This window comes from Hippocampus bargibanti, linkage group LG02 (genome assembly GCF_051943395.1).
Source record: "Hippocampus bargibanti isolate YZ-2025 linkage group LG02, ASM5194339v1, whole genome shotgun sequence".
NCBI lineage: Eukaryota > Metazoa > Chordata > Actinopteri > Syngnathiformes > Syngnathidae > Hippocampus > Hippocampus bargibanti.
In genome coordinates, this window is record NC_142735.1 from 17,385,592 (window position 1) to 17,404,277 (window position 18,686).

At 43.4% G+C, this 18,686-nt stretch overlaps 1 protein-coding gene across 2 annotated transcripts in view; it reads left to right on the forward strand.

The window, feature by feature from the left end:
- The window catches only part of slit3 (slit homolog 3 (Drosophila)), a 255,779-nt gene that overhangs the window by 131,628 nt on the left and 105,465 nt on the right, over positions 1–18,686 (forward strand). For both annotated transcript variants that reach the window (XM_088989699.1, XM_088989700.1), the window contains exon 6: positions 18,260–18,331. In XM_088989699.1, coding sequence (XP_088845825.1) covers positions 18,260–18,331 — 72 coding nt within the window. The remainder of the gene's footprint in view (positions 1–18,259; positions 18,332–18,686) is intronic.

The following is an 18,686-nucleotide window of genomic DNA, read 5'->3' on the forward strand; positions in this document are numbered from 1 at the left end:
TCTCTCTCTCTCTCTCTCTCTCTCTCTCTCTGTCTCCTGTCCCTCTGTGTCGAAGACTAATTACCCCAAAATTAAAATCCAAAGCACAAAAACTGTGAGACAGACATGCTCACCATTGGTGCAAAAATGCTACAGAAATGGATTGGCGGACAGATGGACAGAGATTCCATTTCAGGCAATTGTTTGGTTGCATGAGGTAACCTGTTTTCAGTGTTGCTGAAGGGAACAAATAGGGATCAGACAGACATTTTCATCTTGTGAATGAAAGAAAACCATTTGGAAGCTTGCAAAACAAACTTCAAAATATTTGTCAAACCTTTCCACTTGACTATTTTTTATAAGTGAAAGGTTAAAAAAAAGTCAGGGTTTTCTGTTAGCTTGCACGCTCCACATATGTTAACAAGCAGTCCAGATTGCTTTGACAGCTTAGACATTTCTCTGTCAGGTAAATCATGAATACAATTGAAAACGGACACCACCATTCCTTTTGAATATCTTTCTACAGTGACTGCGCTAAAACCAACAAATTCCCAGCCCGTGATCGGTGTTGATCATTGCCCAACAAAAACCTGATCATGGGACGCTGCCCGAGTTATTTTGTGAGCATTTAGCAACTTTATTCGACCACCCTGCATTAAAAATGTAGTCCTAAATAAAAATCTACATTTAAAAAAAATGTACCTGTAATCTGATTATGTTGGGTTTTTTTCAGCATTGCGCATCATCATGATGGTTTCTTGTAACACAAACATTCTCTACCACTGAAGTGATTTATTTTGTAAAAAAAAAAAAAAAAAAAAAAAAGTTTTTCCCGCCATCTTGCATCTCATGCTGCCAGCCCTCGAAATAGCCCTCTGTTGGGATTCTCCCTGCATCCCTCCATCCTTCGATTAGCCAAGGTGACTGGGGCCATAAAAAAATAAAAGAAAAAATGGTCCATTAGGCCTGAAAATGGGGGGGACTGTATGGGGGCTAGGAGGGAGACAGACCTCCATGACATGCCGTCCCTGGTGGACACTGCATTGATTTTGTTTCCCCCCGCGTCTTCTCACTTTGTTTGTGGCCGCGGGTAGTGGACGGCCGCCACTTTTCCAAGCGTTGATACGTGCACTCTCACCCACTTGCTCTCTCGTTTTCCCTTCATCCTGTTTCCCTCTGACCACGTTTCTACTGTATATGATTCCATTTACGGCACTGCAACCCTATTCAAGCCAATTCAAATCTGCTGCTATACTGGAGCTACCGACAACCTGTCAGACATGTTTAAGCTAATGCAAGGTGACATGTGCTAATCTTTAAATCTGGTGAGGTGTCATACAATTTTCATTCTGTGTTTCAGAAGTGTCTCGGTTCTGGAATTTGTGGAACTGTATTTTTCTATTCAGTTTTTTTTTTAATGATGGTGAGCCGTTTCCAAGCAGATTTCTATTTGCCTTTCTAGATGTTGCTAATCACATGGAATTTTCTCTCTGGCACTCTAGATTCAGTGTGCTAGAAGTAGCAATTTTCAGTGAGGCACTCTGCATGCGGTTAATGAATCCATTTCCCATTCAGCACTGAAGATGTGGCTTATAAAAAAAAATCCATTTGGCAACTCTCCAAGGTGAAGAATCTCAAAACATTGTAGCTCACCTGGAGCATTTTTATGATCGGCTGATCTTGACATGGATCTTCAAAACTTGGTTGTGCCTCTCGAGACATGAATGATCGCGAACATGTTTCTGTGTTGCTCTGAAATGGGCTCCTTTGCCACTTGACTGTATTTTAGACTTTTCTCTATTTTATTCCTACGTTAAGTGCTTTATTTCTATCATCTTCTCAGATGTTTTGTATTTTTTACCCCAAGAGTAGAAAACACAATTCTGTGATTGTGACTGAAGGCAGAATCCATGTGTTACTGGTTTTCAAATAATCATTTCAGATTTTCAAGTAATTCTAAGCAAGACAACGACTGATTTTGTTTTCCTTACTTTACAGTCCCATAAACACAAAATAGTTACAGCTTTGGCTGTTGTTAAAGTGCTATATAAGTCAATAACGTATTGTATAAAATGTGTTTTAGTACTAATAAGCCTATTTGTTCATTTATATCTTTGTGTATTCATTGTGATAATGAATGAAATTTTCATTGGCCTCCTGGATTGTACAAAATCTTTGTTCACATGAAATTCACATTTTCTCTGAACACTTTTAATTTGGACCTTGAACAAACAACCATAGAGATAGAATGGAAGGCAAATCATTCTAAAAGTCTTGACACAGTGTACCTTTTTGGTGATGCATCCATCTATTTTTAAATTCTACCATGCAAAATCTTTGCTCATGCTATTCGACAGTATTTCTTCAGGTTTGTTTTTTTCAATACTTATAGGGTAAATTACTTCATCCTTTTGACTTTAAAGCCAAGCCATCAAAAAGCACAATATTTTAGACAACCATATTTTAAGGACTTCTACTGCAGCCTCCGGAAAATTTGTGCCACAGTGGAGAGAACAGGTTTTCAGTTCGCCAGTTTTCAGGGGCTTTAACGTATTTTTTATCTACACATTAACATAATTTAACGTAAGAAAAGGGAAATGAGCTTCAATCCTCTCCCGACACCTCCAAGAAACATAGGAAGTAGACCCCTTTGTGGCCCATGTGTGCAGCATCTCTATTGAACGGAAGAAACAAATATGGCAATGACTTTTTATTGAATCACATCATTGCAATCTGCTTTTAATGTTATAGTGTGAAAATGATCTAAAAAATTACAAAAAACACTTTCATTGATTCTGGAACTAATTCGTGGCATTTCCATTCATTTCAAAAAGGAAAGATCTGGTGACATTACAAATGGAAGAAAATGAACTTGTATTTCAAGGCGTTGCGATTTCTACTCATTCATTATATTCATGAATGACTTACTGTGACATTGATGATGATGATGATGATGATGATGATGATTGATATTGGATTGGATTGGATTGGATATGCCTTTATTAGTCTCACAGTGGAGAAATTTACATTTCACAGCAGCAAAGTGATGAGAGGAATCACTTCATTCACTATCATTAGATTTATGATTCATAATAGTTTTCCATCTATGTACTGCATATAATGCTCCTTGTGGAGGTGAACCTGATGCACCAAAGAATTTGTATGACAATCGCAGCCACTTCAGTCGAGAGGCACACAGTCATGGACACATCAGATAAGTTGCCAGTGTTTCATATACCTCGCATTACACCTCAGTATACACACACATCTGTGTGTTATCTAGTGTACCATCGTGGTCTCATAGTATTCCTTGTTTTCCATCTTCCTGCCGCTTCACCCGACAATGTATTTTTTTGTCATTTGATCAAATTGAATTCCCGCTCCCCCGCTGGGTTCACCCATGCTCAACATTACAACACCAGTGCACCTTTTTGGTTATGGAACCAATACACAAGACAACATTTCTTCAAACAACACAACTGTCGCCTTTTCTTATTTACCTTTCTCCTCCATCACATTATCCCGTGCTATCTCCTCCTGCACACTTCACGCTCCCCTACCCACAATGCATTGCAGGACAGCCGTTTGTTTGAATTATGGCCGCAGCACCATCAAGGGGGAATGCGTACACATACATACAACTTTCTTACCCCGGTTGTTGTGATACTCATGTTGTTGGATTTACCCAATGTCATGGGAGGAGATTTGATATATCACACACAAGGTCATAAATAATTCAGAATCGACAATACATTATGTGCCTGTTCTTTTGCAGAAAAATAAAAACGTCTATATTTTTGGATTTTTCATTGACACAGCAGCTCATGTCAAATGTTTTCTATTTGGCACTTTATCAGAATCAGAATCATCTTTATTGCCAAGTATGTAGAACACACAAGGAATTTGTTTCCGGTCGAACACGCTGCACTAGTATCATCATCAAAAAAATTGCAAAGAGGCACTATCCAAAGGCATTTTCTATTTGTCGCTCTCGTCATCTGGAGCAGTTTTATTTCTATTCTATATTGTATTCATTGCCTGGTCACGCTGTTTTTTTTGGGGGGTGGGAGCTCTCTAGATGTGGTTGAAGTCGAACAGTTTCTTTTTGGGTTTCTGAATATACAGTAGCTAACATAATGTTTTGTGGCTAAAGACCATTTTCCATTTGATGCTCTGGACACCAAAGCTGAAGCTGTTTCATTGTTGGGACTGCGGCCATACCGTTTAAGATGTTTTCTTTTCGCCACTCTCAATGTGACGATAATATCATACTATTTTCTGTTTATGAATCCCTTTCATTGCTAATCTCGACATTTGACAGTCTAGATCTCCATCATTTTAAGACATTTTTCATCAGCATCTCTGATTAAGATGATCTGAATCTGATTTTTTTCCCCACCCGAGATGGAGGTAAAATGTAGTAAAATGGAAAGTTTTTTCTATGGTTTTGAGGCAGCTATTTTACAGCAGTTTTCCTTTCAGTGCTTTGGATGCAGCGAATCTGAAGCAGTCTTGTATTTGGCCCTGTCGTCATGAAATTTCTCAAACGGCCTATTTCTTGAACATGCCACATTTCAATCAAATATTTAATTGATATAGTCTTGTCCCTAAATCAAAACAAATCTGAGATAGAATAGTTTCCCCCACAGATTGTTTATCAGCCTTCTTCTTGCTACCCTCGATGAGACAGTTTCATTTGGAAATGTTCCACCACTCCTGTAGTTTGGCAAAGATGACTATTCAACAGATGAGCTTAACGTATCTTGTTCAACTGTTTATTCCCCTCATTCTTGAGTTGTAAAACAGCCACCACCAGTCAGTATCTCTTTTTCCCTCATCCGGAGTGAATAAAGCCGGCTCATTATTTACAAGCCAATACCTCCCGTGCGGTGCGCACAGCATTAAAGCCCCAAGCAGTTGTAATCACAGCCAAAAAAGTCCATCAAGCCTACTTGGAGTATTCGTTTTCATCCTCGCTCATTTAGTTATAGCCTTTTGGTCGTGCTCCTTGCGGTATGATATGTACGGGCCTCTGCTTTTAACTGATCCACTGTTCGTGTGGGTGCACGACGATGATTTTATTGCAGATGAGTCTCGTTTGGTCTGAGAGCCAAGTGCTGACTTGGCATGTGGTGGGGGTGGGGGTCAACCTGCAATGATCTGATGCTACTGTGTCTACGTTAGCTAGAAGTTTATGAGGTCTGAAATTCCAAATCAGCAGATGAAAAGAACAAATTAGTGTCATAAGAGGTAAATTGAAAGCCTTTCAAGGACATCTTTCAAATGTCTTTGCTAAACCAGACAACTCTGAAGAACTTATGTCATTGAATCCAGACAAGTCTGGTTTTTGTCTTGAACTCATCACATAGTTTGATTTTATTTTCCTCACTCCTGACTACTGAAAGTGTTATCCCTGCATTTTTAGGCAGATATTAACCAAAATAATAGATGGGAATTGCTGTTCGATTGTCATACAGCTGGTCCAATAGCAACAAGCAACCACTTCATTCAATTGCAGAACTGCGCAAAGATGGAAAATGTTGGGCCTGAACCATGTCGCGGAATTCGAGATGGAAAATTTTGGTCCTGAACCATGACTCAAAATTCCAGTTAAATGTTTGCCAAGTACACGATTCAAATTTTCTACTAATTAATAGAAAGTCGTTAATTGTGTTGTTGTGCTAAGTCGTACAAAATGATAGTCTTAATTGACTCCCTGAAGAACTCCAGTTTCTTCCAGTTTTGCCCCGCGCTGGACGTTGATCCAATTTGTCATAGATGGACAACATAAACTTGGTCCTTCATCAGTCTGCAGTGGTTGCAGATGGAGCAGCAAGATAATGTGTATGTGTTGTGTGTGTGAGTGAGTGTGTGTGCATGCAGATGGTAGCAAAGGGAAGGACCGAATCAGTCTGCCAATAGCCTTCATCATAGACATGATTAAAGACACTAATTATATGGAAAGAAATTAAATTTTGGTCCCCTAGTCTTTTCCCTGTGACAAACATCCAACACACACACACACACACGCGCACACACACACACACACACACACACACACACACACACACACACACATATATATATATATATATATATATATATATATATATATATATATATATATATATATATATATATATATATATATATATATATATATATATATATATATATATATATATATTCATAACTTTGCTGCTGTGAAATGTAAATTTCTCCACTGCGAGACTAATAAAGGCAAATCCAATCCAATCCAATATATATATATATATATATATATATATATATATATATATATATATATATATATATATATATATATATATATATGTATATATATATATATATATATATATATATATATATATATATATATATATATATATATATATATATATATATATATATATATATATATATATATATATATATATATATATATATATATATATATATATATATATATATGTTTATATATATATATATTGGATTGGATTGGATTGGATTTGCCTTTATTAGTCTCGCAGTGGAGAAATTTACATTTCACAGCAGCAAAGTTATGAAAGAAATGAAAGTATGAATGATATATATATATATATATATATATATATATATATATATATATATATATATATATATATATATATATATATATATATATATATATATATATATATATATATATATACACACACAACACACACAAAAAGCCATCTCTTTCGCAGACCGATAGCAATCATGTCACTGCTAATCAGGGTGCTTGGTGAACAAAGATGTCGGAGAAATTCAATCATATTGCAGTTGATGAAACCATTTACCATCAGTGAAGAAGAAACGTGGCCTTCGACGGCAGTCTTCAACTTAGTTCTTATTTCCCGGAGAAGAAAAAATCGCCCTCGTGAAGTTTTTGGAGAGCTGTCTGATCCCACGCGTCGGCAACACGATAAAAGCGACTCGCTGGGTACACTCGACCACTGATCTGACAAGACTTTATTAGTCATGATGCGAGCTGCTGAGTTTCTCAGTAGGTGAGTCGCGAGTGAAAGGATTGTGAGGATAACTTTTCAGGTGTCCTAGTCGACCTCAAAATGAAACAGACTTTGTAGCGCGTCCTGGAAATGGACGCTTCAATGAACCAGACTCATGCAAACCCCAGGGCAATACACTTACTTTTCTATCTCTAGTCAACACCTTAAGTATAAAAGGTAAACCCTTTAACATAATTTTCTTTCTAATCTCCTGACAACACTCTCCTTAACTTCCTCTTGTCCATTTGTCGTGTGGTACACATGATAAGCACTGATTTATATAGCGCTTTAACAACAGCTGAAGCTGTAACAAAGCGCTAACCATGGACAGCTATCATATACAGGAAATAAAGCAGTTACAAGGATAATAGAAAGCACCAGGGAGTGAAACAAAGCTCAAGTCAGAATCATACTGGGTCGAATGCCAAAAAGTACAAGTGAGTTTTGAGACAACACAGTGACTTCTTGCCGTAATCAACCTGGAACACACGTGGACCAAATTTGTTTGTAGCTCTCTGGTAATGAAAGAAAAACCTGCAGTATTCCGCTTTTTTCATAGGCTACATATTGTTGTCCTGTGAAAGTAGGTCTTGACTTGGCAGCAATAGCACAATGCGAGTCCCAGGGCGAGTTTTCATATTTTTCACTTTTGGCACTTTATGGATACATAATACTACATATATTGCCCTGAACCTGCTACTTGACTACATACAGCATTGCCCAATAAAATCCATACATATGAATAAACAGACAACACTATGTTGTGTAGTGCTCTAAACTACCTCACACTACACCAAGGATGCAATTGTTGCAAGTCAAATGTTGGCAATATGCCTTCTTTTTTATTTTTATTATGTTTCCATTTGATCCAAAGTGTATCGGCACCAAGTGTTAACCACCAGCATCTGGCGGGTGTATGGACATACCGTAGATGAAAAAATGTATTTCACAGTAAATCATAAAGTTTTTTATGGTCCGGATGCACACGCTTAAAGTTGTGCGTGTACCTTCACCGCAGCCGTTGAAAAAACAATGTTACGTTCTTTCAACTATGTTAACCAGATGTTTGGCGCATGCAGCAAACATTCATCAAGCCCTCGTTTGTTTCGTCCAACTGATGGACACACATACCATGCAACAGAGGCTGTGAATTCATCGATAGTCATGAAAGATATATTCATTGTTAGTATCTATACGAAGTACAGAGATAAGTAAATTTGATGTGCTGCTTTTTTCAATTAATTTGGGACTCACGCAACACTTTAATTCATGTCCTGCTTTCATGCATGATTATCGCTGTCCAACAAAAAACATAGAAAAATCTTGGTTTCTTTTTGTTACACATATACAGTGGGACCTTGGCGTACGCACTTAATTGGTTCCCAGACAGAGTGTGTCAGGCGAAAAGTGTGTATCCCAAAAAATAATTTCCCAATGGAAACCATTAAAATGAGAATAATCCGTTCCCAGGTATCCATAAAATATAATTTTAAACCAAATACGCCTTAAAACTGCAAACAATATACGTACCTTATTCTATGTATAATAAATGTGCTATTGTATTGTAATGAAAGAAATACACTGCACTATATAATAAAGTCGTTTTATTTACCTTTGTGATGGTCGTTGATGGCTTGATGGAAAGGGGTGGCAGGTCGGAGAGAATTGGTGTTTGAAAGGAGTCACATTCCATAAGGACTGTAATTAAAGAAATAAGCTGTACTATATAATAAAGTCATTTTATTTACCTTTGTGATGGTCGTTGATGGCTTGATGGAATGGGGTTCAGACTTTTCTTCCTGTGTTATAAAAGTCCGGTTAGGCATCTTTTTCCAAAAAAGGCCGGTCTCATCAGCATTAAATACTTGCTGAGGAACGTAGCCTTCTTCTTTCGCCCTTTCGAGGAATGATCCCTTGTATCAATAAACGGCAAACTTCCAGGTTGCCGCATGACGATATCAGAGTGAATTAGCCGTGCTTTCTTGGATATAATTGCTCTATTCACGCTGTCGCCGGCTAGATGATTTTCGTTAATCCAAATTAACAGAGGTTTTCAAATCTCTTCTATTGCCCCAGACCGTTGCTTTGACAGCACGGAAACACCTTTAGCAACACACGCACCTTTAATGTTTTTTTTCTTGCGAAGGATGGTAGCAATGGTGGACTTAGCATATTGGTACTTGGCTGTTAAATCAGACAAACGCACACCTCATTTGTGTTTCTCAATGATCTCCTTCTTCTCCTCGACTGTAATTTTGTTTTGTGTCTTCTTCGGCTGAACACGGGCCTATGGTGGGGTCTTTTTCGGTCCCATCGGCTGGGACACTATTCTGTCGTGTACTTTGGTGTTCTTCCGCCGAAGTTTACTCCGCCAGCGATGGTGGAGTGGTGCTCCATGTGTATCCCAAAAAGTAGTGCGTATGGCAAGGTTTAATTTTCATAAATTTAATGTTTGTAAACCGAACAATTCGTAAGGCAAGGTGTTCGTAAACCGAGACCCCACTGTAAATATAAAAGTACAAAATGGCCACCATTTGTTAAGCAACTGGCATACAAAATTTCCGAAAATCATAAAATAATGACAAAAATAATAATAATGATGATGATTATCATTGTTATTACTATTAAATAGTCCTGATTATTATTATTATTATTATTATTATTATCTACATTAAAAACACCAACCGACTTTTTCCTGAAAGTATGTAAAAAGGCATTTGCTTGGTGGAGAAGTGGTGCTAAATTTCCCGTAGCCTCAGTACAAATCCAGCCAATCAGAACCAGAAAAGGCAAAAACAAAAACACAATCCAGTCGAAGTCTAATTGGGAAGATTATTACATTGCATTACGACATAATTTATGATATCCCCCTGCGATTGTATCCATATTTTACACTTTCTTAAACTCGGTTCGATCGAACCCTGGGGGTTCGGTGAGTCGGGCTCAGGGGTTCACAGGACCCTCCGCCGCAGAGGTCCGCCCCTGAGTCACGTCTGCTGTTACTGGGCACAGTCTGTGAAAGAACGGTTCGATGAATGGCCATATGAAATCGGTGAGGTTCGATGCCTCTAAAAAGATTAAGAACCACTACATTAGATGATTAGGTGGGCCGGAGGAAAATATCTCATTTTAATACATTGGTTAAAAACAATTGTTTATTTACTTCATGTAATATGTCATCGCTCAATGCCAATAGTGTACAGTGTAAAATGAAACAGACTTAGACCAAATTCGCAAAGGATAGCTTTTAATAATAAGAAAAAAATACCCATCATCTTTTGTTCAAAAAACAGTCCACCTGTTGCCCAGGCGACCTGCCTCTAAGGAAGCCCTCACAGGAGACATAACGGGGCACACCCCCGCTGCGAGGGCTGCTTTAGTGGCACACGTTGAAGGTGAAGGAAGATTAGACAAACAAAAAAGTGAAAGTCAATGGATGGAAGCAAGTGGCGATGCTTGAGTATTTGGAGGATGTGTGCCCATTTGCCTGTCACATATAAGCGACTTCACGTCACGTAGGAAGAAAAAGACGAATGCAGTGGTGTGAAGTGAAAATGGGGCAAATGTATTTGTAAATGTGTGGATGACAATATAAATGTGAGAGTAAATAATTGTGATTTTTCTTTGTTTTTAATATTGATTGATGAGATCTTATTGACAAATAAACAAAAAATAACCGAGGCAGGAGCAAAATGTAGGAACTAAGAGAATTGATTCCAATCTGAAATGCAACTTGCATTTTGTTCAATTGTTCAATTTAGCTAATTTACCATTGAGCTTATGCTAAATGTTCCTGCTTTTTTACCATTAAACATCAGAATCAGAATCATCTTTATTGCCAAGTATGTAGAACACACAAGGAATTTGTTTCCGGTCGAACACCCTGCACTAGAATCATCAGCAAAAAAATTGCAAAGAGGCACTATACAATTCCATTTGGGCTACTGTTCAAAGAGTTAATGGCTTGGAGGAAGAAGCTGTTTAAATGTCTTTTGGATTTGGTGCGCATGGATCGGTAGCGCCTGCCTGAGGGGAGTAGCTGGAAAAGGTGGTGGGCAGGGTGCGGAGGGTCCAGTATGATTTTCCGCACCCTCGTTTGGAGTCTTGCAGTGTGCAAGTCCTCGAGAGTGGGTAGGGCGGTGCCAATAATTTTTTCCGCCGTCCTAACTGTCCGTGGAAGTCGGATTTTGTCCATTTTTGTGGCGGCCCCGAACCAAACGGTGATGGAAGAACACAGGATGGATTCGATGACAGCTGTGTAGAAATGTTGCAGCACCTCCTGTGGCAGGCCATGCTTCTTTAGCAGCCTCAGGAAGTACATTCTCTGTTGGGCCTTTTTTAGAATAGAGTTGGTGTTGACCTCCCACTTCATGTCCTGGGAGACTGTGATTCCCAGGAACTTGAAGGTCTCAACGGTTGACACCAGGCAGTTGGATAGTGTGAGGGGTAGCTGTGGTGATGGATGTTTCCTGAAGTCCACGATCATCTCAACTGTCTTGAGCGTGTTCAGCTCCAGGTTGTGACGGCTGCACCAGAGCTCCAGCTGCTCCACTTGTTGTCGGCACGCAGACTCGTCGCCGTCTTTGATGAGACCGATGACCGTGGTGTCGTCTGCGAACTTTATGAATTTGACAGCTGGGTGCGTTGAGGTGCAGTCGTTAGGCTAAATCTTTTTGACTAAGAGAGCCATAAAAGTAAAATATTTAGAAATGTTTTTCAGCGAGAGCCACACGCACGGGCGCGCGCACATACAAACGCTCGCGTCGCGCGCACACACACGTGCACGCGCGGCCACTTTTCAACAAAATATCAGAATGTATTATTTAAAATAACTTTGTGATAATACTCACCGTTAACATGGAACGTTTTCCGTTCCTCGTGTTTGGTAAAAATCCAGGAAAACGATTGGAATGAAATTCAATTTGCCGGTCCAGAGGCGAAGTTACTGCTAGCTAGCCTGCACACGTCTCATAAGCTTCCACACTTGCTATCTGCAATCTACTTCTCGCAGAAGTATGTTGATGCTAACGTTAACATCGGGCTTGTTAAAATGTCACTGACATTCGACCGACTGTTTCATCGATGGTATTGTTTCATTGCAAATTAGAATCAGAACATTTTCTCTCCTCTAATGCTCCGGTGCCTTCACGCTGAAGTGCACAAGTTGGGCTCATTTAAAGGGGCGTTTACCTATTTCAACATGACGGCCACTATCATCCAATCAACATGGCGCTTTCGGCCATTCTAGGTCAGTGTCATCCAATCAAAATTGCACTTTCCGCCAACTGCAGCCCCAACGGGAAATGAACGGCGAAAAAAACGACAATATGTATTATAATATGTTGTAGCCGTTGAGGAATGAGCACACACGACTAAATGTGGAGACGTGTTTATTCCAACGGCTAACAAGTGGATCTGAACTGAACAGCAAAAGCAGTGTAATATATGTAACATGAACCGCTCCCTCCTCTGCACCTGCTGGGTGAGATGCCTGGTCCTAGTGCCCGCCACACAGCCCCCCCCCCCCCAGAACACCCAGAAGGAAGGTCAAGGTGAAAATTTTGCAGGGGGCTTAACCAGCCTGCCCCAACGACTACGCAGTCCGTCTTTCGGTGGTGAAGGTGATTCGGGCAAGACCTCAGTGGGGGAACGACACTCAACCCTGGCATGCCGCGGTGAGGCTGGAGGTTTCGGAGGGCATCCGCGACGCCTGGGCAGGCGAAACGTCCTCGCCTGCAACTAAATGAGCCGGTTTGAGCCTGTCTATTGAAATGCCCTCCCTCCGCCCACCCATATCGAGCACAAAACTCTTTTCACCGTGTTCGAGCACTCTAAACGGGCCGTCGTACGGCGGTCGGAGGGGAGAGCGGTGGGCATCGTGACGCACAAAGACGAAACGGGCTGACCTAAGAGCAGACGGAACAAATATTTTGGGGACGCAGAGGTGAATTGGTGCTGGAGTCAGGGGCTCTGCTGGCAAAAGGGGGAATGAAGGTGCACCCGAAGCTTCAGGCAGAAATTCACCAGGAACGCGGAGTGGTTGACCGAGCACTAACTCTGCGGGGGCGGCGTTAAGGTCTTCTTTAGGGGCCGAACGTAACCCGAGCAGGACCCACGGAAGCTGGTCGACCCAGTTACCGTCCGACAACGCGGCCCGTAGCGCGGCTTTCAGTGACTGGTGGAAGCGTTCGCACATCCCGTTAGCCTGCGGGTGGTAGGCCATAGTGCGGTGTACCTGCACACCCAAGGACTGCGCCATGGCCGACCAGAGCTCGGACACAAACTGGGGGCCTCTGTCCGAAGTGATATCGGATGGCGTGCCGAAACGTGCGACCCAGGACGACAGAAATGCGCGGGCAATATCTGCCGAGGTCGTGGAGGACAGGGGGACTGCTTCCGGCCACCTAGTGGTTCGATCGACCATGGTGAGGAGATGTGTGCAACCCTGCGAAGCAGGGAGGGGCCCGATCAGATCCACATGGACGTGGTCAAATCTCCTGTCCGGAATTGGAAAAGTTTCCAGGTTTGCTCGGGTGTGCCTGTGGACTTTGGCGCGCTGACATGCCACGCATGCAGCTGCCCACTTCCTGACGTCCTTTCGTAACCCAGGCCAGACAAACTTGGCCCCAAGTAGTTTGACTGACGCCCGGACGCCCGGGTGTGAGAGGGAATGAATAGAATCAAAAATTCGCCGACGCCACTCCTGCGGAACCACGGGACGAGTGCGACCCGTAGACACATCGCAGAGGAGAGCGGGACCCCCTTCACACAGTGCCACCTTCTCAAGTTTCAGGGCTCTGCCTGCTGCCTTGAGTTCGTGGATGTCCGGATCCTCAGATTGGGCGGTGGCCATCTCTGAAAAATCCACCCCGAGCTGGACTGGACACACAATCGCGCGTGACAAGCAATCGGCCACAGGGTTACATTTGCCGGCCACGTGCTGAATGTCTGTTGTGAATTCAGAAATGGCCGCCAAATGCCGTTGCTGTCGGGCCGACCACGGTTCAGTCACCTTTGACATGGCGAATGTGAGTGGTTTGTGATCCACATATGCGGTAAACCGGCGCCCCTCGAGGAGGAAACGAAAATGGCGCGTTGCAAGATAGAGTGCTAACAACTCTCCGTCGAAAACACTGTACTTGCGTTCGTTATCTTGCAGCTTCCGACTGAAAAATGCAAGGGGCTGCCATTCGTTCTCCACAAGCTGCTCAACCACCGCCCCTACGGCAACATCAGACGCGTCGGTAGTCAAAGCCACCTGTGCGGTTGAGATTGGGTGGACCAGAAGAGTTGCACCCGCAAGAGCTTCCTTGGCCCGTTGGAAGGATTGTGCTCGTTGCGGTGCCCACTCGACGGGGTCGTTAGCCTTCTTTTTTCTCAAGGCGCCGTAGAGGGGTTGTAGGAGGTCGGCTGCGTGAGGAAGAAACCGGTTGTAAAAATTGATCATGCCCAAAAACTCCTGCAGAGCCTTAACTGTGGCCGGGCGGGGGAAATCCACCACTGCTTGCACTTTGGTGGGTAAGGGGATGGCGCCCTGTGGAGAAATGCGATGCCCCACGAAATCGATCTTGGACAGACCAAATTGGCACTTAACAGGGTTAACTATAAGGCCGTGCGAATCAAGGCGCTTGAAAACTTCGGTTAAGTGCGACAGGTGTTCCTCCGATGAAGGGCTGGCCACAAGGATGTCGTCTAGATAGACAAATACAAAATCAAGACCTCGCAAGACTGAGTCCATCAGTCTCCGAAAGGTCTGTGCCGCCCCCTTCAGGCCAAAAAGCATACGGAGGAATTCAAAAAGGCCAAAAGGGGTTATTACTGCAGTTTTTGGCACATCTTCTGCCCGTACTGGAACCTGGTGAAAACCGCGAACGAGGTCAACTTTGGAAAAGATCACGGCTCCGGCCAAACGTGCGGAAAAGTCCTGGATGTGCGGAATTGGGTAACGGTCGTGTGTGGTTACATTATTAAGCCGACGAAAATCACCGCACGACCGCCAAGAACCGTCACTTTTGGGGACCATGTGCAATGGTGAGGCCCACGAGCTGTTGGAATGCCTCACGATGCCCAAGCGCTCCATCGTCGCGAACTCCCCTTTCGCCATTGGCAATTTTGCCGCGACGAGCGCGGGCAAAAACTGGCGGGCCAACCGTGGGAATGAAATGCTCTACCCCGTGTTTAGTATCGGCATTGGAAAAGGCGGGTGTGGTTAACGACGGATAATCGGTCAGCAGGCATTCATAAACGTTACCCGATGTTAAATAATTTGCATGCGTTAACGCCCCGAGCCCTCCGGCCTCACACAGAAAAGTGGCGAAAGAGATGCCGTCAATCAAACGACGGTTGGCAATGTCCACAAGAAGTCCGTGAGCACATAAAAAATCGGCGCCAATTATGGGAACTGTGGTCGCGGCAACAATAAAGTTCCACTTGAATTCCCGTCCGTGGAAACGCACAGTCACCGACCTGGAACCGAAGTTTGCGATGGGCGAGCCGTTAGCTGCGCACAAGGCAGGCCCGCACCAACCTGCCATCTTGTCCGCAGCGGTGGGCGTCAGCAGGCTTACTTGTGCCCCGCTGTCCACAAGGAAACGTCTTCCTGACGAGGAGTCCGTGACGAAAAGCAGCTCGCTTTCGTTGCTGGCGCCCACGGCTGCTACTGGGTGTCGGGCGTTGAAGATTCCCGTCGTCTCGTAGGAGCAGGGAGGTGCGCAGCGTCGAGCCTTGGCGCCAAACCGCTGATTGAAATAGCAGGTGGTTTTCCCGCGCCGCTTCTGCGATCCCACTGCGGCCACGACGGTCGGATCGGCTAACCGCCGTATCGCCAGAAGCGCTCGATCTGCTTCTTCCGCCAAGCCATGATAGTCGCCGGTGGCTAGGCACGTCGAGTTAGCGAGCACGGCGCTCACTTCGGTTGGTAACTGGCGAAGGAAAATGTGGGGGAAAAGGAATCCGCCATCATCCGAATTTAACAGCGACAGCATTTTGTCCATTAGATCCACTGCTGTTCTGTCGCTGAGTCCGGGAAGCGAAAGAAGTCTGTCTGCTCTCTCAGAGGCCGATAGCGTGAACCGCCGGAGCAGCAGTTGTTTGAGCGCGTCGTACTTCCCGCATCGTGGAGGCGCGCGCAGAAGTTGCATCATGCGATGCGTTGTCGGTTGGTCGAGGGACGCCACGACCATGTAATATTTTGGGTCATCTGTCGTGACGCCTCGTAGGTGGAAAAGTGCTTCCACATGCTGGAACCACGAAGCCGGGTCGCTGTGCCAGAACTCGGGCAACTTCGCGGCGTAGGCGGCAGCTGCGAGTTTGGGCGCCGGTCGTGGCGACATGGCCGTAGAAGATACATCTTCGTCCGTTGCCATGAACATTTCCATCGTCGGGGTCACCAGTGTAGCCGTTGAGGAATGAGCACACACGACTAAATGTGGAGACGTGTTTATTCCAACGGCTAACAAGTGGATCTGAACTGAACAGCAAAAGCAGTGTAATATATGTAACATGAACCGCCCCCTCCTCTGCACCTGCTGGGTGAGATGCCTGGTCCTAGTGCCCGCCACAATGTAATATTTATCGGCGAGCCATAAGCAATCATCAAAAGAGCCATATATGGCTCGCGAGCCATAGGTTCCCGACCCCTGGGCTAAATGCTCCTGCTTTTTTACCATTAAACATCCTCTAAATGGTAAATTATATATATGTGATGTACGTTATTACAACGTGATTTGTATATAATTGACATTTTAATGCCTTTTATAAATATTCTTGCGGGTGGTGGGCTGAAACTTCCGATGCCAGAATTTAGTAAATGTAGTAGTTTTTCACAAATCTATGCTATTAGAAATGACTAGGTTCCTTAAAGCCATTTCACCTGTAAAAAGTTGCCAGAATTATCTTCAAACATGTACCAATTCGTTCTCTTTTTCTTTTTTGGGGGGATATTCCTTGCATTTTCCCTTGACTTTGTATTTATAATCATTATTTTTTCTGATAATTTTAAGTGTTATTATTTGTCCTATTTTTTTAGCTCCAATTTGGTCCCTGTCCACTGCGAATTGTGGTCATCGAATATATAATACAAATAGAAACAAATCACTGAATTCATTGGACGGGGTCTTGAAGACCATTTCACAGTCACTCACTTTTTTTCTTTCCATTCTTTTACTCGCACACATTGGACATGTACTTGAACCAAATCTTCACATTTATTGATATTTAGTCATTTTACAATGCTGAATTAAACAAAGGGTGGGTTTTCGGGGTCGTCGGGTTCACGGTTGGTGCGGTGAATGTAGAAAGGAGGAAAGTGAAGGTCTGGACCAACGCTGTGTACCAAGATCGAATTAAAATAAAAGCCAAGGATGGATGATGGAGAGCACAAGCGGGGCTAGGGGGGAATGAAGATGGCGTTTTGTTTGGAGGAGGTGGGGTGGAGGGTCTCCGTGTGGGAGTTTAGCCAATGAGGCGTGGACTGTCTGTGTTTTGGGGAGGAAGGAAGTTGTGACTGCAGGTTGATTTACGGCGGCTTTGCTTTTAATGAAATTGTTTCAGTGACAGAGCCGGTAAAAGGCCCTTAATGGATTGGCTGGCCTAATGTAATGAAATTACTCCCTCTTTCACGACACACAGGAAAGAAAGAATAAAAGATGACATTGGTAGCAGGAGCGGTAGGAGGAAGAGGAGGAGGAGGAAAATGCAATTAATATTTACAGAAGGGTGGGCACTTCCTCCCCATTCTCTCTTTCTCCCTATGGGCGTCTACCTCGCTCGCCCCCTCTCTCTCCCCATCTGGCGGGCGAGCGAGGCAGCAGGTGATAGGCTGGCGCCACGTCGGCCGTTTGGCCACCTCTATTCCTCCTCGCTTGCTCTCCTTTTTCCTCTTCTCCTCCTCCTCGGGGTGGCTCACACATCACAGCGTTGAGGTGAGTGCAGCCATCCTCTACATTTGCTGTATGTGTGTGTGTGCGTGATGTGTGTGTAGGGTCTTCCACTTTGAGCTTACTACTGAGGTATTACCTACCCGTCTTTTCCTCCTCCTCCTCCTCACACACTCATTCTCACCTTTTTGGGTAGTCCCCACCTCCCCATCCATCTGCCCCACCCCCAGCTGAGCAGACTTTGATTCGTGCGTGTGTGTGTGTGTGTGTGTGTGTGTGTGTGTGTGCGTGTGTGTGTGTGTGTGTGTGTGTGTGTGTGTGTGTGTGTGTGTGTGTGTGTGTGTGTGTGTGTGTGTGTGTGTGTGTGTGTAGGCAACTGGACAGCAACCACATCAGCTGCATTGAAGATGGGGCTTTCCGAGCACTGCGCGATCTGGAGATTCTGTAAGTAGATCAAAAAAAAATCTTCCATATCTTCTTATTCCTTCTTCTCCATCCTTCATCTAACAAGTCTCATCCTTCACCCTGTTTTGATTAGGATCATGTTCCTCGCTTTCATAAGTAGAAATGAATCATATGAATGTATGTATGCTGAAGTGTCTCTGTGACCAAATGTGCTCGTAAAGTAGAGCGTCCTTGATCCCCATATCATGCGGAGATGTGCACACACAAATTTGCACACTCACATTTGATATTCATGCATGCTGCATGAGACTAATAAAATGTGCTCATTTGGCACTCTGGGTGTTTTTTTTTTAATTGTTGCTTTTTCATGTTCCTCGTGACACATTAAGAGAAA